The sequence below is a fragment of the Pollicipes pollicipes genome, unplaced genomic scaffold (genome assembly GCF_011947565.3).
Source record: "Pollicipes pollicipes isolate AB1234 unplaced genomic scaffold, Ppol_2.1 Scaffold_2555;HRSCAF=2994_pilon_pilon_pilon, whole genome shotgun sequence".
Taxonomy (NCBI): domain Eukaryota; kingdom Metazoa; phylum Arthropoda; class Thecostraca; order Pollicipedomorpha; family Pollicipedidae; genus Pollicipes; species Pollicipes pollicipes.
Window position 1 is genome coordinate 36776874 of NW_023596136.1, and position 12053 is coordinate 36788926.

Genomic DNA, 12053 nt, shown 5'->3' on the forward strand with positions numbered 1-12053 from the left:
TATATCCCGCCAGGAGGTGCCATTGAGCAGGACGTGAGAGTTCTTGACTGTCGAGCAGGGCTTATTTCGTGTCGCCTCCACCCGCGGAGAGCTTATGAGGTGATCTCTTACGAGCGCCTCTCCCTCTCGGCTGATAGTTCAAGGTCCACGTTATGACCTTACGCGCGTGCTCGCTGTTTTGGCGTATATGAACCCGAGCTTTGCTCACACTCGAACTACAGCGTAGCTGCAGCGATGAATCCTGCTTGTAATGGTTCATGAGAGCTGCGACTAGACCCAGCGGAAATAGGCCAGCCATGTGAGTGTGCGCAGAATGGCCGCCTTGTAGTCGAGCCTCCGAACGTCAGACATTATCATCTGTATGTGGTTTGATGTTTTTTTTAAGGCTTCTAATCGTGTTTTGCCGCTGACTGGCGATGAAGCATTTGTGGGAGTGATGAGTTTCGCCCAAGTTCTCTCCAGGTAGCCGTAGGCGAAAGCCCGATCCGTCCCTCTTATCCTCTATCTCGCTTCATCCTGCGTCCTCGCGACACCCCGCTTGTCCGGGGCGGGCTGCATGCAACAGCCACGAGTGGGCCGAGAGCCCCGTGGGAAGGGGGACCCCAACCGGGTACCCAGCGCGCATGCGCGGGTTGAAGCCCGACGGTTGGCCACCCAGGCGCATGTGAGCCTACCCGACCGTTAATCATGTTCCTTCGTCCCATTGCCCTGAAATGATCATTTCTGCTCGAAAGGGCTCTAGTCCAAAAAAAACGAGGGTTTTCAAGGTTTGCCCGCTTCAGACAAAACTTGGCCTAGACGCGGCTAGCAACGTTCCACTTGGATACCTCCAGTGACACCTTGTAAGCACCAACGCTGAGAGGGTTCAGTCCCCCCCCCCCCTCCCGTTGAGTGTCACTTGCTGCTCTCCCCTCGGCTCCGGAGCCCGTTGCTCCCCCCCCCTCGCGATGCCTGACGGCGCGCGCGCTGTGGCCGCCAGGTGGCCGGCACCTCCCTGGAGAGCTCGCTGCTGAAGTACAGCGCCAAGGACTACTTCTTCCGGGCGCTGCTCTGCCACCTGTGCATCGACGTCATCAACGCCAACAACGCCGTGCAGCGCTACCAGGAGATGTACCCGGCGTTCCAGGACTCGCGCGAGTGCAAGCTCATCAAGGTGGGGTGGGCGCTGCCGGTGGGCGCGGGGCTAGCGGTGGAGACGCTCCGGCGATCGCTCCCCAGGACGGGGAGGACGAGGTGTATGACCTGTTTTTATTGCTGGTGACGTTGCCGTTCGTGGTTTTGTTGACAGGCGGATTCCCTTCATAACCAGACGGGTGATTCGCCTGGTATATAGCCCCTTGTCCGTGGTCATAACAGCGTCCGGTGTTATCCGGTCACACGTGGGTACAGTGGGGCACGTCCCCAGCATAATTGGGGCTTGATTGGAACTGATGCGTTGTCAGTTCCAGTCGTCAGTCATTTCCCAGAACCCACTACAAGCGTTGTATGATAGTCCGACCCCCACACCACCTGCGGATGTCGGCACCCGTGTGCCTGGTGGCCGTGGCGTCTCCGACGTGCGGGTCCTGCCGCCCATGCGACTTCGGACGGGGTCTTGCGTTCCTGCCGACGCCCTGCGCCCTGTCCTACAGACCATCTGCACCCACCTGGAGGAGGAGAACGTGGACGCGTTCACCGAGACGGTCACCGAGTACGACTCGATCTCGCGCCTCGACCAGTGGACCACCATGATGCTGAACCGGATAAAGAAGACCATACAGGAGGACCTGAAGTAGGCGCGCAATCAGCCGCCGAGTCCACGTGGCCGGCCGGGGGAGGCCCCGCGCCGCCGACGAGTCCATGCCTCGCTCTGGGGGGCGCAAGTCTGCTGGTTTATTACTTTGTTGGTGTGATAGTGTCGCTGACGGCTTCTTTTCTACCCGCAGGCGATAGTCTGGGGCCTGGTTCCGATATAGCCATGTATTGTTGAGTTATGCGGCGCCGGCGTGCGGGTATAATTTATGTGCATCGGTAGCTTGCGGTCGGATGACTACCCTGGCGGGGCCGTTTCGGGCTGGTTTGTGCAGTATAGGACGGTCTCGGACGTGTGGCGGGATCACAGTGGGCTTGGGAGCGCCCCATGTGATGAGCTGAGCTGCCACACTATAGCGTGTGAATACCTTTGCGGCGGCCGGAGACGCCGTTCGCTCTCGCCTGCTAGCTACCCATTCCAGTGTTTCAAGACGTCTTCTGTTCTGCGAAATGGCGTTCGCAGCAACCGAGTCGCGTGGTGTTCTTCGCTTATCCTGTCCGTGGCGTTCGACGGGGTACGTCGCAACCTTGAGTGGTATTGCTAGTTGCCCTCACTGCACTTCCAGAACTATCGACACGTAACCAGTCGCCCGTTGAGATGCTCTCCGATTTTACTAGCGTCGACTCCTTGGAGCCGTCAGCCGCGTGCGCTGCCGGCGCGTCGTGCTGATCAGCCGTCGCAGCCCCGCGGCCGATGGGACCCCGTCTCACCCTCCCCCGTAGCCTCTCGTGCTTGCCGGCGCAGCGGTCGGCCGCGTCGCCTCTCTCCGCTCTGTTCTGCGTGTCGTGCGTTCCGCTAGTGTCGGCCGGCCGTGCCCTCGGGCGTCGGCCGTGTCGTTTAGAGCAGTCCGGTGCGCCGCCACGGGTCGCCGGCTCAATGGACGTCCATCGCGGCGAATAAATCCAAAGAGAAGACGTGTTTATAGCGTGGTGGCCGCGATTCGGCGGCGGGGCGCGACGAACGCAGCGGAGATCACATCAGCAGCTGGTATCACAACACACTGGCGCGGCGCTGGACGACAACCCTTCGACAGGCCGAGCGCCGCGGAAGCACTGACATCAGGTACCCGGAACAACACTACCTCCTTACAAATCAGACACAATCCTGCACACAGATGCCCGTATAAAGGCCCGACCTCGTCCGCCCCACGCACGACAAAATTGACGGTATATTTGTCCTTGGTTGACAGAAGTACTATCAATGTCTGTATTTCCATTAATGTTATCCGTTCGCGTACTCCGTGCATTTGTTCGCAGTCCGCAGAACTTCGCATGCTTGGCCCTGTTTGTATAAAAATACTTTGGTTTCCGAGGTTATCCTTGACTCTTTCCGTCCCCTCCGCGGCCTCCCCGCACCATCACCAGTGACCACCGCGGCGACTTTGCAGCGTTGCCGGCTCCCTCAGGCCGGCCGGTCGTCATGGTTATTCTTCAAACTGGCCGTCGTCAGGTGGCTCTAGCGGATCCTCTTGCAGCAGTCCGTCTGCGCCATGATCATCCTGAAAATACGCCCGTGCAGATCAGTTTGACCGTTCCAGATAGGATACACTAGGTTCGGCTTCGGCATGCGTGTCGGATGTCTGGTATTTAACCTCGATCTGACTAGCAACCGAGAAGTATTTAAAGACATGAAATGGTACTTCCAAGTCAAACAGGGCGATCAAAACGGTAACTAATGACTAACTCCGACCTACAGCCAATCGCAAGTCACAATTATCTCACGGTATCATGTCTCTCACCTCGGACAAGGGCGGGCCGCACGTCTCTCACATTGGACAGGGGTGGGTTTCACGCCTCTCGCCTCGGGCAGGGGCATGTCTCACGCCTCTCGCCTCGGACAGGAGCAGGTCTCACGCCTCTCACCTCGGGACAGGGGCACATTTCACGCCTCTCACCTCGGACAGGGGCGGGTCGTCGCCATCGCCGCCAAACAGCACCGCCATGTCCTCGAGCGGGACGCCGCGCGTCTCGGGCAGCCACCGGAAGAACACGATCCAGCCGACGGCGGCCAGGCCAGCGTACAGGAAAAACACGCCGGCGCGTCCCAGCGCGTGCACCAGCGTCAGGAACGTCAGCGACACGGCCAAGTTGGCCAGCCAGTTGCAGGAGGCGGCCAGGCCGCTGCCGGTGCCGCGCGCCCACGCCGGGTAGATCTCGGCGTTGACCGTCCAGGGCATCGGGCCCATGCCGGGCGAGAAGCAGATCAGGTACAGGCAGAGCCCGAGCACGGCCAGCCAGGAGCGCGATGCCGGACACCAGTCGGCCCGCCCAGACGAGGCCGGGCGCCGAGCACGCGCCGCCCGCCGCCGACGCGTTCGCCGGCGAGACGAACGGCAGGCATGAGCCGTTGGTGACGCCGGCCGGCGTCGGCAGGAAAACAGAAGCCGCAGCCGGCCGCCTGGCAGCCGGCGCAGTTGGCTCGGTCGCAGTCTGGCGACCCGGGCGGCGCCACCACCGGCGGCGACTCGGCCGCGTTCAACAGGAAGCCGCCGGCCAGCAGCAGCAGCGAGAGTGCCGCGCCCAGCAGGCTGGCCAGTGTGAGCGGCCGACGGCCCAGCCGCTCTACCAGCACCAGGCCGACAAGTGTGCCGACGAAGTTGACGGCGGCGGTGATAGCGGCCAGCCAGATGGCCAGCGACACGTCCCGCACGCCGGCCAGCTGGATGATGCTGGCGCTGTAGTACATCACCGTATTGATACCGGTCAGCTGCTGGAACAGCTGCAGACCGCAGCCGAGCAGAAGCGCGCGGCGCACGGTCGGCCGTCGCAGCATCTCGACCAGCAGGCTAGCAGCGGGCGGACGGCGGCGCGCCTCGCGCGCACACTGCGCCCCGATCCGCTGCAGCTCGAGGTCGACGGGGAAATCAGCGGGCCGGAGCCGCGCCAGCGCGGCGGCCGCCTCGCGCCGCCGGCCGCGGCCCAGCAGGAAGCGCGGAGACTCGGGCACCGCCAGCAGGCCCAGCAGCTGCACGGCGGCCGGCAGCGCCGCCAAGCCCATCATCCAGCGCCAGCCGCGCGGCACGGCGGCCAGCGCGCCGCACAGCAGCGCCGCCGCCAGCTGGCCGCCCGTGATGAACACGCAGTTGATGGTGGTGAGCGCGCCGCGCGCGTCGGCCGGCGCTGCCTCGGCGATGAAGACGGGTACGACGCTGCTGGCCAGCCCGATGCCGACGCCCAGCACCAGCCGGCCGGCCAGCAGCGCCGCCGGCGACGTGCTCAGGCCGGCCAGCAGCGCGCCGCCGACGAACACGGCGCTGGCCGTCAGTAGCACAGGCCGGCGGCCCAGCCGGTCAGCTAGCGGCCCGGCCGCCAGCGAGAGCAGCCACGCTGAGCCGACCGTGCCGGCCACGATCAGCTCGTGCCACGTGTCCGAGAGCCTGAACTCGGCGCGCACGAGCACCATGGCGCCAGATACCACGCCCGTGTCGTAGCCGAAGAGGAAGCCGCCAATGGCACTCAGGAAGGTCAGCACGTACAGGGGCGCGCAGCGGCCGCTGGGCAGCGGGGTGCCGGTGTCGACAGTCGTATTGGGCGGTAGCAGCGGCTGGTGGGACTCAGCCATGGTGGGTGCAGGTGTGAGTGAGGAGGTGGGAGCTAGTGTTCTACAGTGCTGGCTCACAAGTAATACTTGGTGATCCTGAGTGGACTGACCATAATAAATGGACTTACACTGTTAGCCTCAAAATGGTTTTATGCAGAGGTGAGATGTACTTCAGTCATATCTATAATATGGTTATATCTATACCATGCATAGTATATCATGCACACTATGTATGACATGTATTTTTTACTTCTCTATCATGACTTGTATAGCATGACATGCATGACTTTTTTCAACAAATTGTAATTAGAAAAGTTCAGTTATGCCTTACTTTACAGAGTCACCTCACAGTACTGACAAGAGTTGTTAATAATAATCAACTAAAAATTACCTAAGCCCAGACATAATGACCATGACTTTTTTACCACAGGACTTTTGCCACATTTTTGGTGGTGTTCTTGTGGTAAACACTCCCAAAATTTTAGTTGAAAGGCCTGGACCTGCAATGAAAGCAAACAAGTTAATGACATAATGTTAGCATATAGCACTTCTTGGAACACTGATAAAAAATTGGCTGAAGACTTAAAGCAATCTTTGATTTAAGAAGAGTACATGTTCACTAGCTGCACCCTGCAGCAATCACACCCTGTACTGCTGCACCCTGTACTAACAGTTGTGGTACAATGGACATGTAGCTTGAACTTGGTAGCATGTGAACCAAACTTGAGTAACCTGTAGGTACATCAGTCACATAAGTTATATACATCATGCATGTATCATATATATATATATATATATATATATATATATATATATATATATATATATATATATATGTGTGATGCATGATGTATCATGATGATGTATCATATGATGCATCATATCATATCATATGATGCATGATATGATACATCATATATATATATATATATATATATATATATATATATATATATATGTGTGTGTGTGTGTGTGCACATACACATATATGTACTAAAAATATAGATGCATTCCCCAGCCTCTAGAACTTTTTTAATCTCATCTCAAGCAAAAAGAAAATTAAACTTATTAGTGCCTCATTGTTTTCATGGTAAGGCAATTCCAGAAATGCTTAGCCAAATAAAGCTAAAAGTAAAAGTAAATGTGCTGACTATATATCCCCATATGGTTAATAGACAAGAATCCACAGTGGTTTGAGCACCTCTCAATACTCCTTTACAAAAATAATGAAATCTTATTTTTCTAAACATCAGCAGAGCTGAACATTAACAATCATCTACATATCACATGGACTGCTTGCTAGTTTTCAGCCCTTCTTGACAACACCCAGTGATTGCTTCAACATAAATTATTAGTGTGCATTTGACTTTGAGTGTCCACAGGCTCTGACAAAGGTCTAATGAGCGAAAACAGGCCAACAGACCAACTCAAACTAGCAGAAACAAACATCACGCACACGGCGTGGCTGGGTCCGAACGCCACAAATTCCACCCCATTATATCATTTCTGCAAGTTTGCGCTGAGAGCACATCAAGACTATCATAAAAATTACGTGACTGCGCCCAAATGGATGGCTTCCGCATTTTCATACCGACCACTCATATACCTCACACTACGTGTAGGAATCCTCCCAGTTTGTTACATCGACATAGGGCCTTATGACGAAGTGTTTGCGCCAGCTCATGTCTCAAATGCTGCATATTTGTAAGCTGCATATTTGCATTATTATTTACAGGTAAGTGCCACCAGGGCTGTTCAGCGTTCCGAGGCCCCAAGTGACCCAGCGAGGTCGTGGTGATTAGAGAAGCCCGGAGCAGTTGAGCCTGCCTCTAAGTGGCCAGTAGCGCCCTAAGCGCATAGAACGGGCCCTGAACGATACATGCCACCTCTGAGCGCCAGAGACCCTCATTAGTTTCAAGGGCCCCTTTTCCCGAAGCCCTGTTGGTTAGAGGGCTTTTCTTCCGATCCAATCACCCGTGGGGGGGGGGGGGGTTAGGTCGCTTTAGGTGCCCTGCGGCCGGTCGCAGCGGTCGCGCCACAAGTCAGGTGACGTCAGAGGGCAGGATAGACCATGCAAAGCACAGCGGCACGTTGGGCGTTCGCTATCAAATTCTGCCGTTGACTTGGATTTGTGCGATCGGATAGTAGGGGTCAGGGCTCTCGACAAGCACTGCTTAGCGTTAGCTCCGATCTCAGAAATCCATATGTTCGAAAGGGTTGAAAGGATCTTTACAAAAGGTCCCCAAGCGTGAGTGGTCATGATGTACAGAGAGGTTAAACTTGGCAGCCATAGGGAAGCGGGGCAGCCATTTGTGGCCTATTGAGCCATCAGACTATCTGCCACTGTCTGAACCTCTATCATGGCAAAAAAGTTGTTTTTTTTCATTCAGTCCGGCCAAATCCTCATGACGAGTGAGCCGATAAAGCCTTGTCATGGAGCACCTGGACCCACCATCCCCACTCCCGGTTTAGAACGCCGAAACCCACTACCCCTCCCCCCACCCTAACATTTTAGGCCTTCCGGGATCCGGAAGCCCGAACTCCAGCCCCAACGCCCATAGTATCTCCATCCATGAACAGCCAGCCCCTCCCCATATGCCGTTGGATACGTCGTATGATATCCATATGTTGTTGGATATCATTAACTTATGCAGCTATTCGACATTCGGTGTTCGCATGTTTTATTGTCATCAATATCAGTATTATCTGACAAAGTCATAAGGATGCAGAACGTAATCTTGTCATGCTGAAATGCAAACCAGGAATAACAGTGCCCACATCTCGTCAAATATCAGCGTTAATTGGCTCAGCGCTAGCCAACATTCTTGTGCCTGCAGAATGATAACGTAATGATGGTCGAATTAGTGCGGCGCACGCAGAACAACTTTGAAAACTTGCTATCGGACTATTTTCCTCCTCTGCACATCAACTACCACCACCTTTTTCATACCTATATGCACCTCTGAATTGTTGCGATTGACGATGTCCGTATACATGATACGAACGGCCCGAAAAAAGAAAATTATGATTTGTCGATGACCGGTCTCAAAGCAAATCATCGTTGCTGGTTTCCTGATATAACTGCCTGGCGTCGCATGGCATGGCCATTATGGTTGCATGGCACATGCCAGTTTTCACAACTCGGTGTGGTGCGTTTCCTGCACCCATATACTGAAGAATGCAGCGACCTCTGCCAACACGATGGCGCTTTTTCGGCGGGTTATTTATGCCTGGTTCCCATGAACAACAAAGTAGCAAAGCCCCTCCCCTGTCGCTTCCGGACCCGCCCTTAGCGTTGACATGCATCACCCTTAACCTAAACATGACCAGTATCGGTACCATACACCGTATTGTAACTTAATTCGGTAAACGATCGTGGAGCGCCCACTCAGCTTGGATGCATAGTGCATAGTCTTAGCGGACCTCCCACAAACACATCCCTGGAATTTCCGCTCGCTGATGCAAGGAGGTTAAATTCATGCCCCCATCGTAGCTTGATTTAAAAATACGAAGCTTTAGAGCCTTGTTACTCTGATGGCTTTAAATCCCGCCGCATGACATCACCGTGGGTCAGTAAGAAAGTTCCCTATGTTATGAACGATATGCGATAGTAAACATTTTTGTTCAGGGAGCGTCCTTATTGATTATGAATAAATGCGTCTTTGACAGGTAATCGTGCGTGCAAAACGTAACCCTCACTCAGCACCTGTCGCTGTCGCTGTCACACGAGGGTTGAATGTGCGTGGCTTGTGCGATGTGGACATAAATGCACTGGAAAGACCGAATAAGTTCATAAGTTGATTTTCTGGTGTTTATTCGATACCAATGCGTAATAAATTTAACCACTACCGCAGGACATATGCACGACCACAGGTGGCGCCAGTCTCGACTCTGATGAAATCGGATGCTGGGAAAAATTTGAGAGCCGCGGTCGGAGCTACGGGCTCAGGGTCTATAATCAGTGGCGATCGGAATGAAGCAAAACTACAGCCATCGATATATCTATAACGTCGTGTTGTATTCTAGTAGAGCTTGCATGCACAAAAAATGGAGCATAGTATATTTTGTTATCTTGGCGTAGGCACCAAGGGGGCGGGTGGTACAATAGTCCCTGAGAAAATGCCGACCTTGCGTGATCAAGTACGTGGTTCTCCTTACACCCAAACGTGGCTTTTACAAGGATGACTCCCAACGGATGACTTGCCTCAAAACTCGAACCGGAGGGGATTCCCGAACAAAACCGCCTCTGCTTGTGCCGCAGTCAGGATTGGCCAAAAATCGTGATGCGTTACGCACTGCCAGGAACTCGAATCGAATCTATAAAACCGGGGTGAAGCACAGGTCATAAAACGAGCCCGTAGTCCCTGCTACCCAATACCCGGTCGTGTTCCATGCTCCAACGCTCCAGTGATGCGCTTCCACGCCGACACCGCGGATTCCAGAACGGCTGCCAAGTCGGCATTTGGTCGCAGTGTTGTATTTGATTTGACGGTTGACAAACTTCGCCTTTCACATCAATATTTACAAGCAGCGCTATCGACTCTGCGGAGTATTCACATCCCACGCCATTCACTTTCTAAATCAATTTAAACGCCAGCTTCATAGACTTTCGCCCACACATCTTCGCATTGTGATCCGTTCATTACGCACTGCTGCACACACAACAGTAGATACCGTGTCTTGCATGCAGACACCATTCACACGCTCGTGGAACGACAGAATACCACGCCGCAGCACGCCATCAACAGTGAACACCTTTGTACTGTGTCACAGGAAAGGCCGTGTCATTCGCACCGGATCTGTCCTCGGTACTCCATTGCAAAAGGCCGAGTGCAGGAGTTGCGGGGCGCCGACCAGACACGACAAAAACAAAGCGGACGAGGGCAGGTGGGTATGACTGGATAAACAAACCTCGCCCTGGTGGAATTCTCGCCTGACTTCTCGGTCCTGAAGTCCCTGCAAGAGTCCACCCGACTGCGGCTGTGCCCAGCGGTTATGTGTGTCTTATGTCAGGCGCAGACGGTTTAGCCCTTTCAGTGAAGCAAAACATTTCCTCCTAAGCTCAGGCATCCCAATTTAAAGCGCATCCTCGCAGGAGGCCAGCACCGGGCTCACCGCTTCCGCTACAAGAAGACCTGTTGTAACCTATCCGTCTTTCCTTCCGTCAAACCCACTTCCTGCCCTTAGTCCCGGGCACCTGCTATACATGGATTTTACGATACTCTGCAAAGTTGATACCCTCTCTTCCGGTAATTTTATCAACAAATAAATGCAAAATATTATAGTGGCTGAAGTGAGCTGAACGCTCGTTCTGTTAACTCAATGCCCGCTTGAAATCGAGATTCACTCATGATCCATATATAAGCCGTTCGACGCTCCTACAAATAAATAATATACACATGTCATAACCGCGCAACGGCCTTAAAGGGTTGCTGTTACATGGTATGAAACCACGAGAGCCAGAACGAACTACAACAACCCAAAAGCCACGACCTACCACCTGCCAACAACGGAGACCTAGGTCAAATCAGCGTCCCCCCCCCCCCCCCCCACGTAAAGCCTGACTACGAGTATCGTTGGTAAGTGAACGCGTGCGACGGTAACAGGTTAGGCCAAGCAATCGAAGCGAGGCGAGGAGCAAGACAAGACAGAGAGCAATACGGAACATATGGCCGACGATTTATCATTTCGGTTCCCTCATAGCAGCGTTCTCCGAGCCACTGGCATGCCGCAGGGCGATAAACCCAAAAAGGCACCGATGCTGCCATCTTTTGTCAGCTCAAGGGACTAGTAGTAGTCCTCTTCGGCGTAGCCATAGTCGTCGCCGCCGTGCTGGCTGAGAAGCTGCGCGGCAGACAGCATGGTATCGTCCTCTTCGTCGTACTCGGCCTCCTCCTCGTCTGCAATCCGCCAGGAAACACGTCAGCCAGTGACAGCCACGGGCGAACATCTGCTGAGTGCCGCTCTTCGCGCGACACATCGAGCGACGTCACATGCGCAGCAACGAACACGGATGACAGAATCTGCGGCCAATGTGGCGGACAGTTAGGGAGGACCACATCACATACGGCGGGAAGACTCGACACAGTCACGGAATACGTCCACAGCATCAGGCCGTAATGACTACGGAATTGCTAGGTAGGGTTGCAATCCCTCTCTGGACATACATTATCACCAAATGGAGTTCAAAACACTACGGAAAAAAACATCACGCGGTTACCGTGTGTGTGCCTCGGGTGTGCACATGAAATTTAGTGACGTGATGTGGTATGAGCCCTAGAGGGTCCCAAGTGGCACAACAAAATGAGACATAAAAATACAAGTCATACGAAATACAAACGGCTAGCATGACATCTCCCGTGCTGATGGAGCCCATCATCGTCGAAAGCAAACAAGGAATGCCACGGGCGGCGACTGATATGACTCATCTGAACTGTTTTCCATGGCTTTCCATTCAGAGGCATTACGCAACGATTTTTGTCTCAGCATCCCGTGTGCCGTTTATGTCAATCAGGGCCACGCAATGTCACTGCCTACGCTGCCTGCACGTTCGTCACCACCTTCGTGCCTGGCGGAAAGCCATGTGGGAGCCGACGGTTCTCACGAACGGCCGGCGCCGGTGGATGACGCCGCATATTCAGGACGTTCTCGAGGCGGGGTGGCCTCGGGGGGGGGAGGGGGGGGGGGGGGAGGGGGGGGGGGGGGGGCTCACACCCAGCGC

At 54.6% G+C, this 12053-nt stretch overlaps 2 protein-coding genes across 2 annotated transcripts in view; one reads left to right on the plus strand and one right to left on the minus strand.

Annotated features, from left to right (window-relative positions):
- Positions 1–2706, plus strand: part of LOC119100863 (alpha-soluble NSF attachment protein-like) — a 12330-nt gene extending 9624 nt beyond the window's left edge. The window contains exons 2-3 of the mRNA XM_037224039.1: positions 980–1153; positions 1632–2706. Of these exons, the coding sequence (XP_037079934.1) occupies positions 980–1153; positions 1632–1775 (318 nt within the window). The 3' untranslated portion in view covers positions 1776–2706. The remainder of the gene's footprint in view (positions 1–979; positions 1154–1631) is intronic.
- On the minus strand, positions 2694–6991 carry LOC119100873 (proton myo-inositol cotransporter). The gene is made up of 5 exons (XM_037224051.1): positions 6939–6991; positions 5087–5832; positions 4187–4756; positions 3687–4046; positions 2694–3290 (listed from the first exon to the last, which is right to left on the minus strand). The coding sequence occupies exons 2-5, from the start codon at positions 5351–5353 to the stop codon at positions 3216–3218; spliced, it is 1272 nt and encodes a 423-aa protein (XP_037079946.1). The 5' UTR covers positions 5354–5832; positions 6939–6991; the 3' UTR covers positions 2694–3215.
- Positions 6992–12053: the final 5062 nt, after the last annotated feature.

Excerpts from the sequence above, each read along its gene's own strand:
- LOC119100873 (XM_037224051.1), bottom strand. The coding sequence starts at position 5,353 with ATGGCTGAGTCCCACCAGCCGCTGCTACCGCCCAATACGACTGTCGAC. Across the intron at positions 4,757-5,086 it reads CGCTGGCGGCCGGGCCGCTA|CTGCTGGGCCTGCTGGCGGT; the intron begins GCTGACCGGCTG and ends GCCGCCGTGCAG. Across the intron at positions 4,047-4,186 it reads ACTGCGCCGGCTGCCAGGCG|TGTCCGGCATCGCGCTCCTG; the intron begins GCCGGCTGCGGC and ends CGGGCCGACTGG.